General features: G+C 37.0%; 1 protein-coding gene and 1 pseudogene across 3 annotated transcripts; both read right to left on the bottom strand.

Moving 5' to 3' along the window:
- Positions 1 to 1,528: 1,528 nt before the first annotated feature.
- On the bottom strand, positions 1,529 to 8,700 carry LOC147532637 (alanine aminotransferase 2-like). 2 transcript variants are annotated; one of them, XM_086647834.1, is made up of 15 exons: positions 7,279 to 8,700; positions 6,771 to 6,821; positions 6,266 to 6,316; positions 5,903 to 5,968; positions 5,762 to 5,823; positions 5,046 to 5,124; positions 4,854 to 4,958; positions 4,621 to 4,731; positions 3,734 to 3,871; positions 3,458 to 3,532; positions 2,966 to 3,086; positions 2,735 to 2,889; positions 2,531 to 2,605; positions 2,178 to 2,381; positions 1,529 to 1,794 (listed from the first exon to the last, which is right to left on the bottom strand). In XM_086647834.1, exons 1-15 carry the CDS (start codon positions 7,450 to 7,452, stop codon positions 1,678 to 1,680), a joined length of 1,584 nt encoding a protein of 527 aa, XP_086503960.1. In that variant the 5' UTR covers positions 7,453 to 8,700; the 3' UTR covers positions 1,529 to 1,677. The 2 variants fall into 2 exon arrangements, with proteins under 2 accessions (XP_086503960.1, XP_086503961.1); XM_086647835.1 differs by having other exon boundaries at positions 1,529 to 2,007; positions 2,114 to 2,381; positions 7,279 to 8,070.
- Positions 8,701 to 9,458: 758 nt separating this feature from the next.
- Positions 9,459 to 21,441, bottom strand: LOC147532638 (cytochrome P450 71A1-like; annotated as a pseudogene). The gene is made up of 7 exons (XR_015227927.1): positions 21,119 to 21,441; positions 19,455 to 19,458; positions 14,984 to 15,628; positions 14,791 to 14,892; positions 13,015 to 13,098; positions 11,619 to 11,793; positions 9,459 to 9,841 (listed from the first exon to the last, which is right to left on the bottom strand). The product of XR_015227927.1 is annotated as a cytochrome P450 71A1-like (transcript).
- Positions 21,442 to 22,267: the final 826 nt, after the last annotated feature.

The raw sequence follows: 22,267 nt of genomic DNA on the forward strand, positions 1-22,267 counted from the left end.
TATTCATGGCTTCAAACTACTTTAATTCACCATTTTATCTAATCATTTATATCAAAAGTCAGTTAATAAAGATAGGAGTATATTTTATTAAAAACTATTAATTATATTAAAAATACAAATATATCTCGATTATCATGTGAGTGTGAATCTGTACTCACGTGGATATTGAGGGAGATGAAATGCATCATTTCTATCTGAGCTTAAAGAAAATTAAAGACAAACACACTTATTACGCGAGGTAAGATGTTTTGGTTGATCATTTGTAGGCAAAAAATACTTTGCTCTAATGATTTTTGAACAAATTGTTAGAGACGATCGAAAGACATACCTACTGTGTCTTAATTATCATCGAGTCCCAACTAGGGGTGAAATGGTATTGTCACTAGTGAATTGCATTTTAATTTTAATTTTTTTGGTTTATTCTATTAAAAATTCTATTTATTCCTCCATTTTAGTCCCTCTCCAGGCCTCCGCTGATGTGGCAACATATTAAGAGAGTATATTTTCTCATCATTCTCTCTCCAGTTGCTCCACACTCCAGTGGCATATCGCCGCATCAACGGAGGGCCGGGAGGGACCAAAATGGAAAGATGAATAGAATTTCTCTAATTTGCACCTTGTTTAGGGGTGATTTAGCCCCCACCAATTTGATTTAGCCCCAATTATATTTGGTAGTTCGATTTAGTCTCCAATTTTTGTCAAATATTTCATTTCTACCCTTATGATACTTTTGTCATTGTAATTTTTATTTCTCTACCTCATATCTCTTTGTCAACTCCACTTGGCTCTCTCTCTCTCTACTTCTCCTGCCAATTTCTTTTCGACTACTCTCTCTCTCATTCAATCAAGATGACAATGTGATCATTTTGTTGGACAAGATAAGTGATAAAGATCATAAAATTTGATTGCTGGCACTGCAAAGTGGTCGGCACATGATAGCTAAAGCAGTTTAGGCCGCACGATCCAACAAAAAAGGTCAGTCGACCAAGAGTCCCAATATGTACACAAGTTTTCTTTTCCAAGATTCGTTTTTGAATTTCTAAGCAACAGATTTCCCCCTTCAAATACCATTGTAAAGATATGAATACTAATCGTTGTCTAAAAGGAATGACCCGAATTTCACGTGATTTTTAATATCAGCAAAATTTCTCTTCAAAATTTATAGGGTACTTCAAAACTGACCAATATTGGCTCAATCTTAGCAAGCCAAGAGCCTCGGGGTAACAAATAACAAAAGTTGCGTACGGTTTTCTTGGTTTTTCGTATTAAAAAAAATACATATGATAGGATTTTAGCACGCTTATGTTTTGCACTTGTTATGTGTAATTACTATAAAATGTTTCCACTCACCAATCCAATCATCCTTTGTACGGCGTGTAGGAGACTTCATCTCTGAACAGGATTTGCCTATACATTCCGGAACTAACTTTTGTTCCATATGTTGTATAGGTTTCATCACAATTCAAATAACTTAAATTCCAAACTCACCTCTTTTTAGATACCGCACCATTACTCGAAGTCATCCGTCTTTCGCTCAAACTCATGGTTCACTTTAAAGTCTTATTCTTTTCAGATAACACAACTCCTTATCAAAACACTAAACTTTGACTAACAAAGTTTTTTATTTTATTTCAGAAGATCAAGAGAAAGAAAGAGAGAAAGGGATAGAGAGAGAGATTAATCACGGAACTCGTTCATGAAGGCTTGGTGGAAGTCTGTGAGGCGGGTAACAATAGCAGGAATCTTGTCCTCTTGCGGCAGTATCGTGCATCTAAAATGCCATGTCCCAGGAACCTTTCACAAACAAAAACACATACAAACTCATCAGCAATAGAAACCATTCGAGGGACGCCACTACGAATTAAGACACCGTAGCAATTGTAGAATCGTTGAACCTTAAAAGCCCTACATGAATGTGTTACAGCTGCTGGCATAGCTTTGAGATTTTTCATTTTTTGCAACTGTGTGAAATCAGAAGTCGTTTTTTTGCCTATCCTTTGCTAGTGCCTGGGTCTAATTCCACGACGGAGAGTCGGCGTGGCGTAAAGTGAAGATTGGGGGGAGTAGAGCAAAATCCCCTTCTGGGGTATTCCGAAGGTGTAACCTAGGCAACGAAATCTACCAAACAACTATCTCCCTACTTTATAGTAACTAAAATGAGTGAGTATAACATTTACCTGCCCAAAGCCAGATCCCGGTACTACAACTACTCCAGTTGCTTCAAGGAGGCGACGAGCATAGAATGCGTCTGGAGCTGTTTTGGCTGCTTCTGCAGCTTCAATTGCCTTTTTAGGCAGCTCTATACGCGGAAACAAATACATCGCCCCTTCTGCTCTGTTGCACGTCACTCCTTCTAAGCTGTTCAGCGCTTCTTCCAGTGTCTGAGTGTTCAAACAAGTATAACATCACCATGACTGATTTGAATTATGACTGCCCATAAACTGGTCTCTATACTCTCTAATATAAGATACTTTCCTTTTAAAAAATTTATGGGGAATCCGCAATAAATTATGACCGATTTTGAACTAACCTTTGCACGCCTTGCTAGAGATGAGAGAATACCATCTTTTTCAGCTGAATAAGATTCATAAGATTCATCCCCAACCTGCAAGGAACTTTTCAGTTAGAAAGGAACCAAGATACTCAGTTTGACCAGATGCTTCAATTGTTACTCCACACTTCAATCAAATAATTTAATAAACAAATAAAGCAACAGCTACGAAGAGGATCCCACCTTTGGCGGGTTCATCACTAGGCTTGCAAGAATTTGCCCGGAGATGTTTGAACAAAGGTTTACAGATGCCACCTTGTATATTTGTTCTCTCACAGCAGCATCAAAACCTGTTACCTCCATGTAGCCGCCTCTTTTTCCACACTCCCCATAATAACCTTTCAGTAAGAAAATAAGTCTTTAGTTCATATATTTCATAGTTATTGTTTTCATTTTATAAAGAGATAAGCGTACCTTTAGAAACTGACTGAAAAGAAACTAATGAAATATCATTCTCCCCATAGCCCATTGACCTAGCAACCTTTTTGAATGAGTGAAAGCTCTTATCGGCAACATAAACATTTTCTTGGTAAACCTGTAATATTTACATAAACAACACACTTTAGCCGCTATTTTACTGTGCAGAAGCTGGTTTTGGATTTTTCAGTCGAAGTGGTCCAACAAGTACAGTTATGTGTCACGCTATCAACAATTTCAGCTGATAACTGATCCATGTTACATGTGAATTTCCAGGCATTGCAAGAGATGTTGTGCACTCAAAAGAGTAGACATAACAGTGATGATACAGGTACTCCCTACCTTACTCCATTTGAATAGGACAAAGGGGAAAGATGTTTTAAAGGGCAATCTTGTCATGTTATCCATGTAGGTGATGCAGTAAGGTAGTAAGGTAGGAGGGCATCCTATCATTTTGTAGACACAAGGATCTGCCAAAGTAATAGTTACCTCATCTGCAAGTAGAACCACATTTTCTTTCTTGCAGAATTCCACAATTGCCCGCTGGTTCTCCTCAGCAAGAACCTGCACACATCAACAAGGACATAGATGAAAAACCTAAAAGAAGGAGAATCTATGAGAGAAATTACTAACAAGGAGCCTCGTCAGGAAGTCTTACACTCTTACCTAAAGATGAAAATGAAAAGGAAAGAACATAATGGCTTGCATTTCCTAGGGGTAACCACAAAAAGCTAGTGCATGCGCGTAAAAACAAGATTGCTATACCTGACCAGTTGGGTTTCCTGGATTGATGACCACCAAGGCCCTAACAGTAATGCCGTTGGTTCGTGCAGCTTCTATTTGTTTCTTAAGCTCAGACACCTCCAATCCCCACCCGGTCGCTTCATCAAGATAGTAGGGAACCTGCATAAACCAATCAAAATGCACCAATTTATTATTTGTGAAGTAGTCGAGGGAGAGAAAATAAAAAATAAAAATCAGCGGAGTATCTCAGCTATACTTTCACCTAAAGCTATTTTTATCAGTAAACACTATATAACATAAATTTTATTCACACATATGATACAATATAAATATGTTTTAACATCTAACAGTTCAAATCAAACTCCAACCATCGAGGTCTAAACATAATAAGAAACAGTCAAAAGTTACATCCTATCAACATCTACATGTCCGTATCATAAAGTCATTACTGTAGGTCAATAAGGCTTAAGAATCCAAGTTTTACCATATTTTCCATCACCCTTTTCTGTTTATATATTAACTTCATTTTGTTGTTTGCACAGTCGCGAACTTAAAAATACATCAGAATTATATTCAAATGTCAACATCTTTTTTGAATCATATCTTAGGAGTTCAATCATGGATTAGCCCGAGCTACCTCAATCCAGAGTAACTCAGGTAGATTGGCCGTTCCCAAGCACCAAAAGTTATTTGATTGATTCTGATCAAATTAAAAACTAGGATTCAACTGACTTCGGAGTCCTGGGCTCAATTTTCGATCTTTAATTCCCTAATTTGGTTTCAAATTTACCATTACATTAGGTCCCTATGTCTAACCTAATCATTGCGAAGACTATCTGAGTGGTTCAAATGAGGGAACATCCCCCAGCTTTCACTAATACATTACATAATTCAAATTACAAACTCACAAGAGTGCCACCATGGAGAGCTATTGAGGCCGAGTACAGAGGGTACTGAGGTATCGGGCAAAGAATGCCATCTTTCTCCGATCTTATTAGTAGCTGCATCATCATGTGAACCTGAGGAAAAGACAAGAAAAAGACTTCAATGTTTTCTTTTATTGTCCAAGAAAAGAAGAAAGCACAGAACTTATTCTCATTTAAAATATAAAAAGTCTAGGAGATGTTATAGCGAAGGTTACCGCAGGACTTGCACCATCTGTGAGGAAAATGTCATTTGGATCAGCAGGAAAACCATCTCGAGCTGCAATTCCAGCTGCGATTGTATCACGTAAGCCCTTTACACCCTGATATTGGAGAGCACAATAAGTACCACGTTTCACATGAGCAAAACACTAAAAAGTAACTTTCAAAATGAAATATCTAATGTGAACCTGGCTGTGACTGTAAGCACCCGTTGCTCTTCCTGGAATCTGATCTAAAATAGTCCAAGCTCGCTCTATGGCATCAGCACTACAACGAAATAGAAAAAACATGTGATAACTTATACAGACTGTACCATACTGACATCAACATATTCTAAATAAATTAGGGAAACATGGATTAACAGATTATGGATTTGAAATAGAAACGGATCAAAATCAGAGCTTTGGAATTTTAGTTAGTTTAACTGTAGTAGAAAAGTAATGGAGAATTAAATATGACACGAACCTTCCACTTTTTCTTTTTACCAAATTAATATGACAAGAATGGGGTGTGAATATTTGAAGATTTAAAATGATACAAATCGGCTGTTGTATAACTTCGACTTGTGAATATTCACAAGAATTTACAGCATACGGGGTGCAACCCTTCTCCAGCTTTTTCATGCTCTAGAAGATACAAGAGAAGCATACAAACTTTTGACAGTATGCAAAAAGGTCCGCACGTTAGCTTAAGCTTGAGCTAGGATTACGTCAAAAAGATTTATGTTTAACTTCCAAAAAGAAAAAAATGAGAATTCACACTGCATCCAAAGTAAAATTTACACAACATTGGGTCTTTTCTTTCAATTTCGAATACAATAGGCACTTCTACAATAAAGTGCGAGAGAAGAAATCCCCCTTCCTGCTACCATGTATTTACATCCTTCAGGAAAACTTTCATTTACCTGAACAATCCCTGAGTTTCACTTTTATCCAAAATGCTTGGATGATCGCATAATGCAAGAACCTGAGGCAGAAGGAGCAGGATTATTAACAACGTAGAGGTTAATACTTGTGATCTCCATTAGTTGTTAGAAAGAACCAACCTCTCGGAAAAAAGTAATTGGCTGTTGAGCAAGAGATTGAGGATTTCCGATGTTGCAGTAAATGATCTGTTTAAGAAGCAAAAATAGTCAACTTCAAGTAGGGTAAAAATTTGCTTTATGGAGAGGGAGGAGTAAAAATTCTTCACAAATTTGAAGTTACTTGTTTCTCATTTCACAACTACAAGAGTAGTATTTCAAAGTAAGAAAGATAAACATCATTCTAATCACACTGAATCCATCTGGCCGTTGCAAATAGCAAGCAAAAGCTAGGTGGAATGGAAATAATTAATCCCAAATGCTCATAGCATAAACAATTAGACAACTTATTCCAAATGCTTAGAGCAATAAAAATTATGAAACTACCTCGTCAAAAGGATGAGAACCTGGTTTTGCTTTTAGCTCTTCTTGCAAGCGCTGTGAAACAAAGCACATGAGTATATGTTTATATGAGGAAGTGGATATCATAAAAAGCATTCTTCGTGCAAGATTATCATGTTCACTCTATCCAGATGCTTAATCCAAAAATGATGAATAAAAGCTGTCACAAATAACAGATTGAATTGCATTTTCTTACAAGTTTTTTCTCCTTCCATAACTATTTTAGTCTAAATATAAATATCAACTAGTGATACATAATCCAAATGCTAGAGTGCTCATTAAGCCTAATATGGGGATCAGTACTCCCCAAATATAATTTTAGTTTTCAACTCAAAATCTAAAACCATAACCCTAATAACCAGCCTAGAAATAGGCTGACCACTACCTACAATTTTAAACCATTTATTAGAGAAAATCATTGCTCTGACTTGAAAGGGTTAAACTTGAGAAAAAACGGTGGTAGAGGAATCTGAGAGTGATATGTTGATACCTGAGCTTGAGAAACAATCTCCCCACGAACTGCATACTCACATTTAAGAACCTAAAAAAAGAGGAAGAACAAGATGAGCATAAATGCGAATGGATCGAATGGAAGTAAATCTTTTACCAAAGAAATTAATCAAATAGAGTTGGGAGATTATTATATTTAGCCTCAACTACTAATCAATCACTTGAAGATGGATAAAAGGAAGATCCTTTAGCAGCATGCGTATAGACCCACTTAGAAATCAATAAAACAGGAGCATGATCTAAAGGGAAAAACATCAAATTGGAGAAAGAAGCAACCTTTATGAACATTGGTAAATCAATCGTTCAATCAATCAATCAATAGGTCAATCAATTAATCAATCGGTCAATCAATTAGTCAATCGGTCAACCAATCAATCAGATCGAGCACAAAAACAGGAAAGATAATAAGTTGCAGAAACAAAATGAACCCATCATAAACAAGGATCGGAAAACAAAAAAGTGGGTAAAATTGAAAAGAAAGTAAGTACCTTAGGGTTGAGGGAATCAACAGAAACAGCAGAAGAAGACATGGTAGAAGTTGAATAAGAAGCGAGAAGACGAGATGCAGAAGAAGAAGAAGATAGAACTGAAGAAGAAGAAGAAGAAGAGGATGATGATGAAGATATCAGATTACGTCCTTGCTTAGCCACGAATCTCCGCATCTTTACCACTTGTGGTTGCTACTGGTGTTTTAAGGGAAAACCCTTGACAACGAAACTCAACCAATTATCTCTCGACACGTCCACCTAATCGCACACAGAAATGTGTCTTCTTCCCCGTTTTAGATTCTTAGGGCACGTTCCATAAACCCTAACCCCTACTTAATTTTCTTCAATCCGTGGATGGCACATGGTTTTGTCTTGTTGGGTGGCGTAAAAGGCGCAGATATAACTGTTAAAGGCGCCTCTCTCAAACCACAATTATTAAGACAGCTTGTAACTTGTAGTGAAGGAAACGACTCCTTGGATACTTGTGGAGGGCGCTTTTAAAACTTCTTTATGATTATTTGACTCGGAGGTCGTCAAATTTTTTTTTTCCCCTTACACAAAAATATTTGATATCGGACATACAAGACTATCCTTGTATTCTAAAAATCAACCTATTTAAATTCGACCCCGTCACTTAAATTTGATTGACCAAAGTAGAAGTAAAGAAAAGATAAACTTTTCAAGGAGTGGAACATTGATGAAAATGAGACTTACGAAAGAGGGTGGAGAAAGGAGGTAAAAGTGAGGATACAAATAAGTTCGTTCATTCACAAATTATAAGCTCCAACGGATGAATATTACGTGAAACTACTAGCTCTCGGTAATCTGGCTACACAAGCAAAAAAAAACATAAAATATACACCTACCACCATAAAAGTATGGCCTAGTTATACCAATGCTTCGAGATCACGAGTTAGAGGTTTCATTGTACAATTTGCCCACGTCTTTCAAATTTTTTCTCTTTCTGAAAGAAAATACGACGAAAACAAAGATCTTGAGCTTTGTTGTTCTAGATGAGATCCCCTCAGTGAAAGAATTGAATAACATAGAAAGTGAAAGAAAATGAAGAACATAAATTTAAGTAACTTAACTGCAGAATTGAGATGAGTTAAGCTGAATATAAAAGATGAAAGAAAATTGCTTCCATATTTTAATAATTCTACAAAGAAAGTTATTACTATTGTGGAAATGGTTAAAATGCTCTAGTTGAGTAAGTAATGGCAGCCAAATTAGTTATTAATCATATGAAACCACTATATAGACATAAATGTATTATTGGAGGAGATTCGGTGACCGTAATAAAGGTGTCCACGAGTCGGGAGGAGGAATAACCATGGAGACTTTGCTCCATTATTCCTAAAATTCTCGGTGAAGTTGCAGTTTTTTAAAGTTCTTGCATTGTTCGTGTACGTTTAATGAAGTAGCTCACGAGTTAGCTAGATTTGCTTTTACTGATAATGTAACCTAGAAGCGGAATTTTTTAACACTCCTTACATTGTAAATCTTGTAACGACGGACAAAGCCATGAATTTGAGATAATAAGTTGTAGGCTCCTGCCTATTTCCTTAAAAAAAACTCACTCTATCTCATTGGTAAAGTAATTGGTTGTCTTGACATATATATCATCCAATTGGATTGATTTCTGTTTTGGATTTTATCTTGGACTTCCACCCCTTTAGTAGTTATTTGTGGATCTTTTAAGTTGTATTTGGGTCCTAATTTTAAATCGAAAATAGAAGATCACAAGTTGCTATTGACAAAATGATGTTTTTTTGATGAGGATTGACAAAATGATGTTGAACAGATGTGTTCTACTCTAGCTAGGAATATTATTCTATCATGTTGTGTTTGATGTGTGAGATCAAATTTTCTTCATTTAATTGAATCATTTTTCCATGAATGATATAATTATTGCATAAATATGTAATGGCATGTTAACGCGTGGAATCATTAGAAATGTGTAGTAAACATAATAACTTGGCGACATATTACTGAGTCATGATAATATACACTTTAAACTTATTTTTATAGATATATACATATAGACGATCGCACATAGTAGCCCATGTTTTTATCATATAAACATACCACGGTTTACAATAAAATCAAGATTACAAAGGAATGCGACACAACTATTAGATGCATCATAACAAAACAAAGAAAAAATACATAAAAGGAAATGAAATCAGAAGAAACATTACATCTTAGATGATGAAATGCAACTATCAAATTAAGCATTAAAACCTCAAGGTATAGGAAGGGTAGCCCATTTTATTTCGAATACATTGACATAGATCTACATCTGAACGGGGAAAGAAACGTGCAAGCTTGGAACAAGAAAAGTAGGATTTTTCTTGTATACAATGAGTCCAAAAGCATCAGTGATGTCTAAACTCTCCTTGTCTAAACCAGTGGGAAAGTCCCAATCAAACCAAAACAAGAGATTTGCAAGAAGAAACTCAGATGCTATAATCCCAAACTGCATTCCTGGACAACCTCTCCTTCCAGCACCAAATGGAAGATACTCAAAATCTTGACCTTTATAATCAATTGGGTTATTGATGTAGACGCAGCGGAATAATAAAATAAACTAAGAACAATTAAAGAAAACGATAAACTAAACTTAAATTCTTATTAACTTCAATTGATTTTCTCTTCAAGGTGAATAATAACATAGACTATATCCCCTTTTATAAGATAATAAACCTTCCTAGATAGACTCAAACTAGGATTCCTAAAATAATAAACTACTCAAACATAGAAACTTTAAAATAAAGAAATATCAAATTATAGTAACTTCTTTTCTACTAAATAAACTACTATTATGACTTAATAGGGTGTGGGCACGCGTGGACGTGGGCCCACATGCCTATGCGCCTGCATCAGCACCCTGTTCCCCAGAAGGTTCGTCCCGAACCTTTTCGATGAAGAAAACAATTTGATGCAACCGCATACGATGAATTTCGCCATACCGATCCTTAATTCCCATTTTTCACGAAAGTTCCTGAAAATTCGAAGAAGACAAAAATGGACCAAAAATTTAGATATTTTCCCACGTTCATCTTCGTGAAGCTTATAAACCAAAACTTCATCACAAATTGTCACGTTTGGAACCACCTTAGCCATTATATCACAAAAATTCAATTTTGTAGTAGAAGTATTTTGTGAAGCAAGAACCGGTGTCCTATTAATTTATTCCTTGAATGGAAAGAATCGAGTAGGTGAAACCCCATCAAGGGACATTGTATCGAAGACGTGATCGGTATATTCCAATTGGTTCCATGAAGACAACCTAAAAGTTGTAATAAGTTCATGATAATGAGGAGGTAACACCAATGACGACACAATTTGATGTGGAAGAATTTTGTGATTCGAAACAACTAATTCTTCTCTCGAAATTATATACGGATCAAATAAATTGCCGGAGCTTGTGTTATTTAATTGGACCTCTTCTTCTTTATTTGTCTCAACGAATTTCTCTTCATCCCTCATTGAAAAACTAGTATTTATTTTATGAAGAAAATTTCTTTCAACAGTATCGACCATGGAGGTTGAAGGGTTTATGTATGTTAGTGGGAAAACCGGTGATAGTGGTGATGTAGGGTTGATGTGAATCGGGGTTGTGTTAGGTTGTCCAAGTAGGGAATTTGAAGTTGGTGTTATGGTTGGAAGTGATAATGATGCTTGAGTGGAAGTAGTAGAAGAAGGAGTAGTGGTAAAAGAGGGAGACTTACATATGCCTTCGAGTTGTTTAGATAGCTTCATGATCGAATCATTGACTTGATCGAATTTTTCCATAGTTTCCTTCTTGTGATTTTCGAATTTTTCCATAGTTTCCTTCTTGTAATTTTCGAAAGCTTCTTCCAATTTTGTAACCGAGGATAACTTCTTGTTGATGTTGTCCCATTCGGAGGCAAAAGTTGGTGTCTTCTCTTTGATTGTTGGAGTAGGAACGGTAGAATTAACCATTGTGATTGGTTAAAAAAAATGGCTCTGAATACCACTTGATGTAGACGCAGCGGAATAATAAAATAAACTAAGAACAATTAAAGAAAACGATAAACTAAACTTAAATTCTTATTAACTTCAATTGATTTTCTCTTCAAGGTGAATAATAACATAGACTAGATCCCATTTTATAAGATAATAAACCTTCCTAGATAGACTCAAACTAGGATTCCTAAAATAATAAACTACTCGAACATAGAAACTTTAAAATAAAGAAATATCAAATTATAGTAACTTCTTTTCTACTAAATAAACTACAATTATGACTTAATAGGGTGTGGGCACGCGTGGACGTGGGCCCACACGCCTATGCGCCTGCATCAGTTATTGATAAACCTCTCTGGGATAAACTCTTCTGGGTTTTCCCATGATTTTGGATCTCTTTGAATTGCCCAAGCATTAACAAATACTTTTGTTTTTGCAGGAATATGATAGCCTTCTACTTTGAACATCTTCACTTGATAACCTTGAAATTAATAATGGACCTGGAAGATGTAATCTAGGGGGGTAGTGGATTAGGACTTTCACAGACTTTCATAGACAAAATGTTCCGTAGACATTTCAAGACATTTCGGATGACTTTTCATAGACAACATGTCTTCATAGACATTTTCAAGACATTGAGTTTGTAGACAAAATGTCTTTATAGACATTTCAAGACATGTGATCCATAGACAAAATGTCTTGGGGATAGACATTTATTATTTTAATATTATTATTATTGTTTAATCACATGAAATAATATATTTATACTAACATTTCAGATATATATATTTCGACTTTCGTAAACATCTGTAAATATTTGTGGACATTGGTAGACATTTGGTAGACATTTATTATTTTAATATTATTATTATAGTTTAATCACATGAAATAATATATTTATACTAAACATTTCAAATATATATTTTTCGACTTTCGTAGACATCTGTGAATATTTGTGGACATTTGGTAGACATTTATTATTTTAATATTATTATTATTGTTTAATCACATGAAATAATATATTTAATATTATTGTTTAATCACAAAAAAATATATACTAACATTTCAAATATATATTTTTTTCGACTTTCGTAGACATCTATGAATATTTGTGGACATTTGGTAGACATTTATTATTTTAATATTATTATTATTGTTTAATCACATGAAATAATATATTTATACTAACATTTCAAATATATATATTTCGACTTTCGTAAGCATCTGTGAATATTTGTGGACATTTGGTAGACATTTATTATTTTAATATTATTATTATTGTTTAATCACATGAAATAATATATTTATACTAACATTTCTAATATATATTTTTCGACTTTCGTAAACATCTGTGAATATTTGTGGACATGGGTGGACATTTGGTAGACATTTGTTATTTTAATATTATTATTGTTGTTTGATCACATGATGGACTTCAAATGTCTCTTGTTTTTTGAAAGACATTTTGGCTTCCAAATTTGTCCCAAATCCTTCACAAAATCCATCAAACTATGAAGTCCACCAAAGTCTGGGACATTTTGGAAGACAATCGAATGCCTCGGACTTTCATAGACTCTCAAATGTCTGGATTTGAATGCCTAAGACTTTCGTGGACTCTCAAATGTCTGAATTTGAATGCCTCAGACTTTCGTGGACTCTCAAATGTCTGGATTTGAATGCCTCGGACTTTCGCGGACTCTCAAATGTCCGCGAAAGTCCCAATCCAATACCCCCCCTAAGTATTTCTTTAACTATACATTTTAGGTATTCCATGTGGTGAGTATCATCTTCATCTACCATTGATTTTTTCCCGACCACTCTTCTTACCTGTAAGGAATGTAAACAGAGGGTAAACAACAGATCTTCTAACTCAATTGATTATAAAGGACAAGATTTTGTAATTATTTTCTATTCTTTGTTCTTTCTCTTATCTTAATTTTTCCCCTTGTAAAGATCTATAAATACAAGACCAAATAAGAATGACCCTCCCAACACCCGACCCGCTTTTTCCACAATACATGTGTTCCACGTCACCCAACAAGAAAGACACGAGGTTGGCTCAAACAATGATATAATAGTGATGGTGCCATGGTTCGATTTGAGTTTTCATTATCTCTAATTTACTCATTAAATCCGAGTTTCTGTTCTGAGTTGAAACAGAATAACCTGACTATTTTTCGAGTTGTCACTCTATTTTTTCGCCAAACAGAATTTCTGGTTGTAGTCAAACCAGAATAGCCCTTTCTCTAATAATTAGAGAGACCGACAATGTTGTTGCCTGACAATAAACGTTCATTCAGACATAATCGGGATAAACATGAAGTGGATTAAGTCGATGCCATAAGAAACTATCTTTCATTAAGACATTTTACACTCTTGTTACAGTACCAATATTTGGGTGTCTGTCTCCCAGGATCCAACAACTTCCTTTTAGGGTTGTGATAGTACTTCACAGTTTTGAAAACAGGTGAACCTCGTAAGAAATATGAACTTTTTGACTTCTTTTGCTTAGACTTTCTTAACTCCTGACTTGATTTTTAGTTAACTCCTGACTTGATTTTGAGATAACTCCTAACTTCGATTTATATTCTGGGCACAGTAGGATGCTCGAGACTCCAACTTGTAGATTCAATATAATTCTCTTATTGGTACATTATAAAGCATTTGATCTCTAGATTCTAGACATACTGAAATGCTCTAGATTTCATATTCTAGACATACTAGAATGCTTTCAATTCTATGCTCTTGATTTTATCTTCATAACTAAGGCATACCGCATATGTTCCAAATACACTTGAAATGCTTAATGGATTCAGAAGAGAAATAGAGACTGAATGAAATCCTTCCCAAATTTTCACGGGGTTTTACTCTTGATACACAAGAATATAGAGCTCTTAATGATGAAAGTACAGAAAAAAAACGAAATGGATTTTGGGTTCAATTTATAGGTTTTGAATAGGTGGTGCAAAGGAACACATCTATTGGCATTTGAGACGCAGTTGGTGACTGTTGGGACATGATATGTATGTTTGGTGTATGAGAACTGTCGGCAATGACTAGGGACGTTAGATATGAAGAAAAAACTCGGAGTGAATGCCATTCGTTAGACCTAAGGGCCTTACTGAATTAACCCCGAAATGGCAAGCATTTTGGCCATCAGACCGGTATTACGTCCGAAAGGGTCCCGAAAACTAAAACAATGGACCATTTGGATTACTACGTTTAGATCCGATCTTAACCGTCAGATCTGGGTGTTAAGTTAATTCAAGTACACCCCTCAACCTAACTTTCCAATTATTGCGTTTTAGTCCCTATTTTACCCAAAAAAAAAACTAAAAACTTGAATATCTCATTCATCCGGAATCGGATTCAAGTGATTTTGACGAGTCGTGCAAAAATCAGCTCGGGTTCTAACAAATAGTCTAACATGGAGCAAGGAAAGCTCAACTAAATAATATTTAGGCTTCTTCACTCATTGTCAATTGTTTTTAGATTAGATGTGTACAAACTTAATGTTACCTCTTCTCGAGCTTTCTTCATCATCTCTGGATTCCTCATGAGTTCTACCATTGCCCATTCTACGACAACTGAGATGGTATCAGTTCCTGCAATGAACAAGTCCTGCACACATACAAACATATGAATTGATCAGTATGCAGTGAAGAAACTTGATTTGTTTATATTTGAAATTGATAGAGGGGTAGATTCATACCAACACAATAGCTTTGATGTTATCTCGAGCAAGGGTGATACTGAGAGTTTTGTCTTTTTGAGCACGAAGTAAAATATCGACGACTGTTTCATGATTTGCTTGAGTAGTACCATTTTTGTGGTTTATAAGATGATCTTCTATGATTTGATCACATAATGCATCGATGTCTTTACGAGTTTTCTTCATCTTTCCACTTAAACCAGTAAGTAAATCGATCCAACCAAAAGAAGGGAAGTAATCTCCCACACCTCCCATTAGGGTTAGAACATCTCTAGTTAAATGACCAAGTCTACTCTTACCACTTTCATTATCATACTTCCTTCCAAAAGCAACTCTTGATATCAAATTATTAGCATGATTTAACAAAAGTTCAGTGAGATTAATTGTACTAGAAGTAGTGCTCGAACATAACCGAGTTATTTTCTCCATTAAAAATCTAACTTCTTCCTCACGAACGACCTCGAAAGATTGGACTCTTTTCGCACTCAAGAGTTCAACAACACAAAATTTTCTTAGTTCTCTCCAATACTCACCATAAGGAGCAAACGCCACATCAGTACAATTATAAAAAAGTGGCTTAGAACCTCTTGTAGCTGGCCTATCAGCGAAAACAAGATCGTGAGTTTTCGTTATCTCTTTAGCCATCTCCGGAGTGTCATATTGTGGGGCCAATGAACAAGTTCTCATTAATGGGAGAATGGAAGTCCAACAAGCTACTTCACCCTACTTTGAAAAAGTATACACACACAGTTATCTATTCCTTGTTTTAAGGAAGAAAGGTGGTGGGAAAACATTAATGAGGGAAGGTGTATGAAGAAATTTTTCCCAAGCATTTATTGCTCTCCTGACTCTTACGGGTGAATGAAGGCCTATAAATTGGTTCTTCATTCACAATACAATTTATCCCATCTCCGGAGAGTTTCTCTTCTGTGTAATTGAAAGAGAATGAGAGAGTGTGAGATCAAGAGAGTTTTGTAAGTGTGAGGGTGAGAGTTGTAGTGAAATTTTGTGATCTAAGTTGTAACTTCATATTCATAGTGGATTTGCTTGGTGCGGCTAAAGAGGACGTAGGACTTGCTCCGAACCTCTATAAATCTTGTGTGTCATTATTCTTCATTTGCTTCGTGGTTATTTTCTATTTATTCACCATTTCATCCAAGATCCTGGTTTTCCGCATAGAGAAAAACTCTAAGTAGACTGATCACCTATAAGGAGTGGTTATTTTTCTCAACAACTGGTATCAGAGCTTCCGGGTTAGGAATTGCTGAATTTTTCTGTTGTCGGTGGACGGAGTTACTATTCACGTGAATAGTGTTTCCGGCGTGAATAGTGTTTTCGCCGTGAATAGTGTTTATATCGGTGTTGGAACTATGGATGATAAATCAGATAACATTGCAAGGGTTCGGGTTTTCAACGGTAAAAATTTCTCATATTGGAAATCACAGATGGAGGATTATTTATATGAGAGAGATCTTCATGCTCCATTACATGGAGTGGATAAGAAGGGTAAACTCGATGATGAAGAATGGGTTATTCTTGACCGCAAGTGTGTTGGCGTGATCCGTAGGTGTCTTACGGAGGAAGTTTACAACAATGTCGAAGAAATATCTACAACAAAGGACCTAATGGACACTTTGGAGAGACTCTATCAGAAGTCGTCAGCCTCAGGTAAAATTATGTTGTGTGAACAATTATTTAATTTAAAAATGAATGAAGGCGAGACAGTATCTGCTCACCTTGGAAAGTTTAAATCAATTATCTCCCAACTTTCTAAGGTTGACATTACATTTTCGGATGAGGTTAAAGCATTAAGGTTGTTATCATCATTACCGTCGAGTTGGGATACGGCTGTGACGTCAATAAGCAACTCGGCTGGTAGTGAAAAATTAATGCTAGAAAATGTAACGGCTATGATACTTGGTGAAGAAGAGAGGAGACTAGAACGAGGCTACACCGCTTCTAGCTCTTCTTCAGGATCCGTCTTAAGCATGCAATATGATAGAGGCAGGAATTTTAATAAAAATTCAGATAAATCTAAAGGTAAATTTAGAGGTAAATCTAGGGGGAGATCAAAATCTAGACCTAGAGGTGTGTGTTGGACATGTAATAAAGAAGGGCACATGAAGAAAGACTGTCCAGAAAGAAAGGGTGCTAACAATACGGGAAACAGGGGTGATCAAGAGGTTCATGTAGTTGCAGCTGCAGAGGACGATGCAGTCTTCATTGTTAATGACAACAATGTGATCACCGAGAGTTTCCTACTACTCTCCGAGGACGGTATGAACGAGTCTTGGATAGTAGACTCGGGAGCTTCTTTCCATGCTACAGGAAATAAGGGGATCATGACCTCTTACAAGGAAGGGAACTTTGGCCAAGTCTTCCTTGGTGATGGTGAAGCATGTGATATCATCGGTGTAGGTGATGTGAACGTGAAAGTCAATGGTTCGACGTGGAAGCTGAAAGATGTGCGACATGTTCCAAATCTGACAAGGAACTTGGTTTCTGTGGGCCAAGTTTGTGACGACGACTATGAGGTTCACTTTTCTAAGACAAATTGGAAAGTGACCAAAGGAGCTATGGTATTAGCTCGAGGACTTCGAAATGGTACTCTCTACCGAGCTTCAGAAAGACCTACTCTAGCAGTGGCTAGCAGTGTTGAAGATGTCAGACTATGGCACAAAAGGTTGGGACATATGAGTGAGAAGAACATGAAGATTCTGCATTCGGCGGGTCATTTGCCGGAGGTAAAATCTGTAGAAATGGGCTTTTGTGAAGAATGTGTTCTTGGAAAGCAAAAGCGGGTGAGTTTCAACAGAGGCGGCAGAAGCTTAAGAAAAGAAAAGTTGGACTTGGTTCATACAGATGTATGGGGACCAGCTGATGTCTCTTCCCATGGTGGTGCTCAATACTTTGTTACCTTCATCGATGACCACTCGAGAAAGGTATGGATTTATTTTCTGAAACATAAATCTGATGTGTTTGATGCATTTCAGAAATGGAAGGCATTGGTTGAAACAGAAACTGGTCTGAAGCTAAAATGTATAAGGTCAGATAATGGTGGTGAGTATGACAAGAAGGAATTCTTACAACTCTGTGCTACTAATGGGATACGTATGGAGAGGACGCTCCCAGGGACACCACAGGAGAATGGAGTAGCTGAGCGTATGAATTGGACGCTAAATGCACGAGCAAGGTGCATGAGACTGCAATGCGGGTTGCCTGAAGCTTTTTGGGCACAAGCTTTAGAAACGGCTGCTTATTTAATCAATCGGACACCCAGCAGTCCATTAGATATGAGGATTCCAGAAGAGGTTTGGACCGGCAAGAAGGTAAACCTCTCGTATCTGAAAGTTTTCGGATGTGTTGCTTATGTTCATCTTAATCCTACAGAAAGGAAAAAGATAGGGCCACAGGCAAAGAAATGCATTTTCATTGGTTATGGAGGTGATGCTTTTGGATATAAATTGTGGGACTATGAAAGTCACAAGGCAATCCGGAGCAGGGATGTAACCTTCAATGAAGATGTATTATACAAGGACAAGGATGCAACACAGGTCATAGGTGAAGGATCAATTACTCAAGTCGACAAAGAAAAATATGTTGACATGGGTGATACTACAGGGATGACAAGTAGAGTGGTGGAAGAAGCAGAGACTCCAGGTGAAGAGGAATCTCAGATGCAACAGGGAGACACTCCACAAGCAGTGGGAGTTTCTTCCCCAGCTCCACAGGACCAGTCAGGTGTTCAGACCGAGACATCTACGGTGTTCGTCCCAAGGAGATCATCACGTGTACCAAAGCCGAATCCAAAATATGCTAATGTGATGGATCATTTGTTACTGACAGATGATGGTGAGCCAGAACATTTTGATGAAGCACTACAGGACGAGGACTCGAGCAAGTGGGAGTTTGCCATGAAAGACGAGATGGATTCACTTGTGCAGAACAACACATGGGTGTTGGCAAAATTACCAAGAGGTAAGAAGGCATTGGAGAACAAGTGGGTTTATCGGAGAAAGTCTGAAGCAAATGGTGACATTCGCTACAAAGCGAGATTAGTAGTGAAGGGGTTTCAGCAGAAACCAGGTATCGACTACAATGAAATATTCTCCCCAGTTGTGAAGATGACAACAATCAGAGTGGTACTCGGTCTAGTGGCTTCAGAAAATCTCTTCCTTGAACAGCTAGATGTAAAGACAGCATTTCTTCATGGAGACCTTGATGAAGAAATTTACATGAAGCAGCCAGCTGGATTCGTTATAGAAGGGAAGGAGGAGATGGTATGCAAGCTTCAAAAGAGCTTGTATGGTTTAAAACAGGCCCCGAGGCAATGGTACAAGAAGTTCGATAACTTCATGCTCAGGAACAACTACTCAAGATGTAACGCAGATCATTGTTGCTATGTTCGAAGGTTTGATTCTGGTTACATTATTTTGTTACTGTATGTTGATGATATGTTAGTGGCTGGAACATCTCTACAGGAAATCAAGAACTTGAAGGGTCAGTTGGCAGGTGAATTTGCCATGAAAGATCTTGGTGAAGCTCGACAAATTCTTGGTATGAGAATCAGCAGGGACAAGTCTAAGGGTACACTTATGCTTAGTCAAGCTGAATATATTGAACGAGTTCTGAAAAGGTTCAATATGGAAGGTGCCAAACCAGTCGGCATGCCACTTGGAAGTCATTTCAAGCTTTCCAAGTTGCAGAGTCCTGTGACAGATGTGGAAAAAGAATTTATGGCAGGTGTGCCATATGCATCAGCCATTGGGAGTCTTATGTACGCTATGGTGTGCACAAGACCAGATATTGCCCATGCAGTGGGAGTAGTGAGCAGGTATTCTAGCAATCCTGGTAAGCAGCACTGGGAAGCGGTGAAGTGGATTCTCAGGTACTTGAGAGGTTCCACCAATGTACCTTTATGCTATGGACGGGGAAATTCTGTTTTAAATGGATATGTAGATGCAGACTTCGCAGGTGACCTTGATAAAAGGCGAAGTACGACAGGGTATGTTTATACCTTGGGATCAACTGCAGTGAGTTGGAACTCACGGTTACAGAAGCTGGTGACATTGTCAACAACAGAAGCAGAGTATGTAGCGGTGACAGAAGCAAGCAAGGAGATGATATGGTTGAAAGGTTTATTAGCAGAGTTGGGGCACGAGAAGAAGAATAGTATTTTGTACAGTGATAGTCAGAGTGCTATTCATCTTGCCAAGAACTCAGCATATCATGCAAGGACAAAGCATATAGATATTCGTTACCATTTCATTCGGTCGCTTCTGGAAGATGGTGAGCTACTACTGGAAAAGATTCTTGGTTCGAAGAATCCAGCAGACATGTTTACCAAAGGGGTCACAACTGAGAAGCTGAAGCTCTGCAAGGCTTCAGTAGGTCTCTCGGTCTAAGAGAGACGGATAGCCGCATCAAGAAGGTTATGTTAGCACCAATCCAAGTTGAAAGAGAAGTGTATGTTCTACAACTCAGAGTTCACTGGTTCATTTGACCCCAAGTGGGAGATTGTCATATTGTGGGGCCAATGAACAAGTTCTCATTCATGGGAGAATGGAAGTCCAACAAGCTACTTCACCCTACTTTGAAAAAGTATACACACACAGTTATCTATTCCTTGTTTTAAGGAAGAAAGGTGGTGGGAAAACATTAATGAGGGAAGGTGTATGAAGAAATTTTTCCCAAGCATTTATTGCTCTCCTGACTCTTACGGGTGAATGAAGGCCTATAAATTGGTTCTTCATTCACAATACAATTTATCCCATCTCCAGAGAGTTTCTCTTCTGTGTAATTGAAAGAGAATGAGAGAGTGTGAGATCAAGAGAGTTTTGTAAGTGTGAGGGTGAGAGTTGTAGTGAAATTTTGTGATCGGGGAGTACACTAGACTTTGTGTACGGTAACTCGGGTAAGTTGTAACTTCATATTCATAGTGGATTTGCTTGGTGCGGCTAAAGAGGACGTAGGACTTGCTCCGAACCTCTATAAATCTTGTGTGTCATTATTCTTCATTTGCTTCGTGGTTATTTTCTATTTATTCACCATTTCATCCAAGATCCTGGTTTTCCGCATAGAGAAAAACTCTAAGTAGACTGATCACCTATAAGGAGTGGTTATTTTTTTCAACACGGAGATGAAACAACAAGAGTAGGAGAACTCCCTAAGTATAGGAGCATTAGAGGACCATACTTGTTAGCTAGATTTCGAAGAGTTTGATGTGGAAGTGTTCCTAGTTGGTGAAAGTTTCCAATGATAGGAAGCTTGGGAGGAGAAGGTGGTAGCTTAAGAGAAGAGCTCTTGAATGGCCAAAGAAGAAAGAAGAGAAATGAGAAGACAAGAGATAGAATGACAGGAAGGAAGAGTGATCCTCCTTTTTTATCTTCAAACCATTGTAAGAGTAACTCTTGTAAAGCCATTGCTTTAGTTTTAGCTTAGCTTATGAAGTAGTTGACTTAGTAGGATGGTCATATTGGAGCTCAATATTGTGTCTTATATAAACTCCAAAGGTGATGGCGGCCATTAACCTATGGGCCTCACGGCTATTCCAACTATAGGCCCAACGGCCTAGAAGTTATATTATTATAAGTTTCCTATTTTATTATTTAGGGTTTCTATGTTTAGAAATATTAGCAATCAAGGAAAGTAATATTAGTAGTTATCTTATTTCCCACTTTTAGTCTAATTAGGAAAGCATAATCTCTATATAAGAGAAGTCCAGTTTATCTTGTAAGACATTGAATTGAATTATAAACAAACCCCTTGATTGCATCTTCTTTCTTTACAATTATTTTAGTTTATCATTAGTTATTTCTTGTCTCTTCTTTAGTTTTAGTAATGGATTCCAATGTTATTTCGCTTCCGCAACAATCTACATCAGCTGGTATCATGAGCCTTCAAAATCCTGAAATTTTTTTTCCAACAAATCATCCTGAAAGGAATAAGGTGTTCAAATCAAGACTTACAATAAACAAGAAAGTTTGCGATTTCATCATCGATAATGGTAGTGAAGAGAACATGATTTCTCAACGACTTGTTAATGCTCTTCAACTACATACAACTGAACACCCAAATCCTTACAAAGTTGGTTGGATTTCTAATCAAAAGGAATTATCGGTAACAACCCAATGCACATTCTCGTTCTCCATTGGCTCTTATTATCGTGATTCAATTTGTTGTGACGTCGTTGATATGGATAATTGTCATCTTATTTTCGGAAGACCATGGATTTTTGACGTCGACGCCACATATTATTGTCGGGCAAATATATTCGAGTTTTCT

Source organism: Eschscholzia californica, unplaced genomic scaffold (genome assembly GCF_041429995.1).
Source record: "Eschscholzia californica isolate CP2 unplaced genomic scaffold, dmEscCali1.0.p SCAF_6, whole genome shotgun sequence".
NCBI lineage: Eukaryota > Viridiplantae > Streptophyta > Magnoliopsida > Ranunculales > Papaveraceae > Eschscholzia > Eschscholzia californica.

Excerpts from the sequence above, each read along its gene's own strand:
- LOC147532637 (XM_086647834.1), bottom strand. The coding sequence starts at position 7,452 with ATGCGGAGATTCGTGGCTAAGCAAGGACGTAATCTGATATCTTCATCA. Across the intron at positions 6,822-7,278 it reads TTGATTCCCTCAACCCTAAG|GTTCTTAAATGTGAGTATGC; the intron begins GTACTTACTTTC and ends CTCTTTTTTTAG. Across the intron at positions 2,606-2,734 it reads TAGTGATGAACCCGCCAAAG|GTTGGGGATGAATCTTATGA; the intron begins GTGGGATCCTCT and ends AGTTCCTTGCAG.